The 6,000-nt window shown below is 40.4% G+C and overlaps 1 protein-coding gene across 1 annotated transcript in view; it reads left to right on the top strand.

Annotated features, from left to right (window-relative positions):
- CD40 (CD40 molecule) overlaps positions 1-5,759 on the top strand; it is a 47,183-nt gene extending 41,424 nt beyond the window's left edge. The window contains exons 6-9 of the mRNA XM_075845149.1: positions 1,205-1,263; positions 3,247-3,333; positions 4,378-4,418; positions 4,526-5,759. Of these exons, the coding sequence (XP_075701264.1) occupies positions 1,205-1,263; positions 3,247-3,333; positions 4,378-4,418; positions 4,526-4,681 (343 nt within the window). The 3' untranslated portion in view covers positions 4,682-5,759. The remainder of the gene's footprint in view (positions 1-1,204; positions 1,264-3,246; positions 3,334-4,377; positions 4,419-4,525) is intronic.
- Positions 5,760-6,000: the final 241 nt, after the last annotated feature.

The raw sequence follows: 6,000 nt of genomic DNA on the forward strand, positions 1-6,000 counted from the left end.
CCGGGCTCCTAGCATCATAGTTATGTACGACGCTAGGAGTCCCTGCTACTCCGTGGAACTGCTGTCCCGTACTGAATACATGATTACAGTACGGGACAGTTGTCCTGTAGAGAGGCAGGGACTCCTAGCATCGTACATAACTATGATGCTAGGAGCTCGGCTCCCTGCACTGTGTTCGGTCCGGGACTTGCGGCCGAAATACGTCCGTCAATTACGGACGTAATTAGTGTGTGTGCACGTACCCTAAGAGTCCAGTTTTTCTTCAGTGATGCCGCAGTTGGAATTAAAGGAATTCTCAGTATTGGTCAATCCCTACTTGTTAGAATGGTCACTTGAAATTAAGCAGATCACAAGGTGTCCCCTTGCTGGGACCCCCAGTGATCAGCTGTTATTTGTGGGGGAAACCTGACAGTAATTGTGCAATTTCCTTGCAGCGCCACCACAGAGGAAATTAAGCATTACGCAGTTCTCAATTCTATTAGGGTTGTCTGTGTATTGCAGGACAGGACAGGTTCTCAGGAGCAAGGGGTTTCTAAACTGGACAACGCCTTTAAATGGGTTTTCTCATTATGATAATTTATCACCCATCCACAGGATAGGTAATAAAGTCTGATCAGTGGGGGTTTGACCGATCAGGTGATAAATTATCATAATGAGAAAAGCCTTCAAGCATTATATAGTTTCCATTGAAATAAATGGTCATTCTGGGTCATCCAGAGGCCCCTAGATTAAAGAAGAATTCTGTAATCCTTTCAGTTTAATGAGAGGTACTTTCAGTCACCACAGTTGTTCGGTTGCTTACCTGCAATGTACAATTAAATATTATAAGCTGGATTCACACGAGCACATTACGTCCATAACGGACGGAACGTATTTCGGCCGCAAGTCCGGGACCGAACACACTGCAGGGAGCCGGGTTTCTAGCATCATAGTTATGGACGACGCTAGGAGTCCCTGCCTCTCCGTGGAACTACTGTCCCGTACTGAAAACATGATTACAGTACGGGACAGTTGTCCCGCAGCGAGGCAGGGACTCCTAGCATCGTACATAACTATGATTCTAGGAGACCGGCTCCCTGCAGTGTGTTCGGTCCTGGACTTGCGGCCGAAATACGTTCCATCCTCTACGGACGTAACATGGTCGTGTGAATCCAGCCTTATACAAATGCTAACTTTTGCCATCTAACATGTTTTTCTGCTTTAGGTGTGGTGATGTAGCGATAATAATCCAGCCAGGAACTTCTACTGCTGATGTTGTTTGTAGTAAGTTATTACCCCACCTTAGGGGATGCCATGTTTAAATAGATGGTTTTCCTCATGTTGCACTGAAAAACAAGGACAACCTGGTTACCAGTGCAGCTCAAGGCTCAGGGATATAGTAGTAGAAAGCGGCAAAGCGTATTATAACATGTATTCAATTGAATACATTTTACCTTGTCTACTTTACAAAGAACACCTCCAATACTCATTCATCAGCCATGCTCTTGATTTTCTAAGCTGAACAACCCCTTTAGTGTATGTTCCCATGCTTAACAAAAAACACCTGTAAATACGGAGCTGTTTTCAAGGGAAAACAGCCTCTGATTTTCAGCCATTTTTTAAGCAACTTGCGTTTTTTTAGGGTTTTTTTTACAGCCGTTTTTGGAGCTGTTTTTCTATTGAGTCAATGAAAAACGGCTCAAGAAGTGACATGCACTTCTTTTTACGAGGTGTTCTTTTAAAAAATGCCCTGTGGGAACGGAACGCCATTTTTCCCATTGAGATCAATGGAAAGATGTTTGTAGGCATTCAGCCCTCGCATTTTTAGCCGTTTTTCAGGCCGTTTACGGCCTGAAAAACGGCTGAAAATAGCCCGTGTGAACATACCCATAAGCAGATATCTTGAATAGGGTAAGGGTGAAAACCGTCAAGCTTATGTAGCTGGGATATATACATGCCAGCAGGGGATAAATTGATGCGGATTTTGCATATTGGTAAGCCTGTTGAAGGAACTTGGGTCCCAAACCAGTTTATAAGTGCTCTATATCCTACATAATCTGATTGGCGCTGTAATGTAGATAACAGCAGTGGTTTTTATTTTGAAAAACGATCATTTTTGAGCAAGTTATGAGCTAGTTCAGATTTATGCTAATGAGTTTCTCAATGGACAACTGGGCGTGTTTTTACTTTTTACCAACTGGGTGTTGTACAGAGGAGTGTATGACGCTGACCAATCAGTGACTAATCAGCGTCATACACTTCTCATTGTTCCAGCCCAGCATGATTCACAGTACAGTGTGATTGTGCAGTGAAAGAAGTAAACACGCCCAGTTGCTAAAAACACAATACACGCCCAGTTGGAAATAAGAGAAAACACGCCCAGTTGTCCATTAGAAAGGCTCATTTGCATAAATATAAAATTGCTCATAACTTGGCCAAAAATGATAGTTTTTCCAAAAACAAACAAACGTTACGGTTATCTACATTGCAGCGCCGATCACATGCAATAGGAGATAGGGATTTGATAATCTGGTGACAGAGCCTCTTTAATACAGATTGACACTAGTAGTACTATTCTTCAACTTTGTCTGGATTACTTGAAAATGGTGAGGAATTCAATAAGAAAGAATTGCCCCGTTATACCTAAGATTTACTTATTGTACTCAAGGTGGATGTTGTAGACATCCAAGGCTCAATGAAAATGGTCGTATTGCGGCTCCATGCAGAACCCTCAATTTTAGTGCCAAGGATTTAAATGCTCTTATGATTTCCCAGGACAGGATACAATCCCAGTCTTCAGAATAAACATATGCTGTATTACAGCCACGTGCACAGAACCTTAGAGCTCATGCACAGGACTGTTGTTTTCTTTAGTGTCCCACCCATTTTTTTTCCGGATAGCATACTGAACCATTCATTTCTATGGGGCCATGCACACATCTATTTTTTTTGCAGATCCGTGTGCCTGTTCCAGAAAATGATGGAAGATGACCTATTCTTGTCCATGTTTGCGGTCTGTCTGACCCATTTTAGCATATGGGTCCACCAAAAAAGTGGGCATCACACAGAAGCCACTAGGATCCGTGTCTTGCGGTCCGCAAAACTGAAACGGTCTTGTGAATGATGCTTTAGTGTTGTTGAGAGGAGCTTGTAACCCTCATATGTTTTGTAGAACGTTGTATTACTTCTGCATTCTGCTTTATACAATTTTGTTGTGGATTAATATTAATTGTAATGTTAATGAAGATTTTTTTCTTCCCTTTTTAGGCCCATCAACAGAATCTAATACATGGGTTTATATTTTAGTCATCATGGTGGTCTTTGTAGTGCTTGTTTTGGCTGCTATAATATTTAGTAAGTACCTAATAAATTGAAACAGAAAATAACCGCATAAAAAAAAATCTGCTGCTTGTGTAACAGAATACTGGAGCCAGCCAAACACATTAGATTATTGTTGGCCAAATGTGCCCATTTTGGTAGGATCAAGAGTCTAAAGTATATGGGGGCAGCCAGAGAGACCTTTGTTGTCTGTTGTTAGCGGAAGAAAGAATCGAGCATATTGGATTTCAAAGGTGTCTGGCAGCGGTTTATTCCTCGAGTCTATATTGAAAAAAGAAGCATACTCAACCAATCCAACATTCTTGTTTATAGGTTAAGATAGATGATGCCAACTTGAGAGTTGATTTCACAGCTATGTCATGAGTATGGGCAACTTTATTGCCATATTGTACCTAACAGTTGTGGGGATTTATATCACTAGTGTTCTGGTCCTTTGGCCAGTGGCTTTAAAGAAGTATTAAACCATTTTTCAAAGTCACTTATGCTCCTTTTCAAATTGAAGCCGGCCTAGCAATCAGTTGATCGCTGTAAGTCTGGCATCAGAAACCTATAGCGGCCACTGCAGGGAAAATGTATTATTACATGCTGGCCTTTCAAATAAATGGCTTTCCATATTACACACTGACTGGCCAGGTCCGCTTATGTAGGTGTCCTCTAACAACTCTATTATGAATCATGATATGAAATGTCATGGATCTCCTTTGAGCGGTTACGCCATTGGTTCCTGTGTCAAATTTTATACTATGAATGTTCTAGCAATAATGTCAATTAATTCTGGCTAGATGAGTGTTCACCACATTGTAGTTACTTAGTTGCAAAGGCTAAAAAGGGCAAACCTAGCTATATAATCCAAGGAAAGGCAAAACAACCAATTGTCCTTATTTACGAACAAAAAAATCCTTCTTGACCTTTCTAGGGCAACTGGGTAATTTCCCTGGATCTAATTTATCCTTTACTGACATTTATCTTATTGTTCATAAGATACATATCTAGCACTTCTTTAAACGCTGTTTACCTTATTCCTTATATCGATGGTTAACCTGTTTTTCTCTTGTTTAGTTAGGAAATCACGTCGTAAGGACAGGAAGAAAAATAGACAGGTAAGATATTTTCATCAAAAGAGATTAAATGTGTATGCAGAATATATATAAGAACCCATCCCCAAAAAACTGCTGTCGTTATTGTTTTTTGCCTTGAATTTTAACAGAATCCACCGGAAGCAAACAATCAACTTCAGCTTATTAACCCTATAGAAGGCAACCTTCCTGAAGAAGATCAAGATGATCAGGATATTACAATGCAAGGACTGCCAGTGGCCCAGGAGCAGGGGAAGGACTGGCACATATCACAGGAGGAAGTCTGAAGGGCCTGTAAATGTCAAAATCAGCAAAGGCCCAGGATCAGGCATTTGAGATGGGCAACATTCGGACAGTAATTACTTTTTGACATTGCTGTAAAGACTATTAAACTGGGCTTCAACCAAGCTGGAAATGGTGGATTTTAAGATATCTAGCATCATTTGAAACATATCACTCTTTAAACCAGAGATCATCATCTTGGTATACTTTTATGATAAGTGAGATGGAATTGTAGCTCAACTTTGCAAAACAACTGTACAAAATCTTAGGTTACTTTTTGTAATTTATTATCAATATAGTTTTTGTTTTCCTTTTTAGTTACTATTTTGAAAATGAGCTGCGTCGCCAAATGCCAAGTAAAAATCTTCAGAATTGCCCTGATAGTAGGACACCTCCACTGTAGTCAGAATGCTGACTGTCATTTAAAAATGTAATATTAATAGTAATAATAATATTGATAATGCAATATAAAAATGTTTATTATGTATTTTTAATTAACAGTAATTTTTAAAAAAATGCTCTGCGAACCAGAAGTATTATGGTGACACCTGAAGTGGAGCAATATTTATTTTAATGTAGGCAGATCAGATATAATGTCTCTATAATGTGGCATATGTAACATATTGCACGTGCTATATTGTATAATTGACTTGTAAAGAGATTGTCTCATCTCAACAACCCCTTTCTATATGCCCTATTAGGCCATATAGACATCATAGTATGTATCCCCCGCTTGAGACTCCCCTCTATGAGCCAGAACGGAGAGCTGCTAATAATGGCAGCCTTGTGCTGCAGGGGAAATGTATAGGTAGCTGCAGCTTTCCGCAATAATCGCCTGGGGTTTCTGAAGCATTCAAGTAAAAAAAGAGTTGTTAAGATGAGACAACCCATTTAAAGACTGCTTTTAACTACTTAAAAAGGTTTTCCCATGAAGGACAATTATGACATATCCACCGGATATGTCATAAATGTCAGATAGATGCGGGTCCCACCTCTGGGACCCGCACCTATCTCTAGAACGGGGTCCTCTAATCCCTGTTCTAGCTTTTTGTGCTCACGCTGCCTTCCGGCCACTTCCTGATTACACGGTCAGGAGTTACGGAAACAGCGAAACTCGCTGAGCTACCCGGTTTCCGTAACTCCTGACCCTGTAATCAGGAAGTGGCCGGGAGGCAGCGTGAGGTTTAGGGGGCCCCGTTCTAGAGATAGGTGAATAAACTCCTAAGAAAACCGATACAAAATGTCAATGTTGGCAAAATGCTGGTCTGTAAAATCATGTAGTAGAAGATTTTAATACTTTAACTTGTATTTATAAGGGTCATTT

The sequence above is a fragment of the Rhinoderma darwinii genome, chromosome 13, assembly GCF_050947455.1.
Source record: "Rhinoderma darwinii isolate aRhiDar2 chromosome 13, aRhiDar2.hap1, whole genome shotgun sequence".
Taxonomy (NCBI): domain Eukaryota; kingdom Metazoa; phylum Chordata; class Amphibia; order Anura; family Rhinodermatidae; genus Rhinoderma; species Rhinoderma darwinii.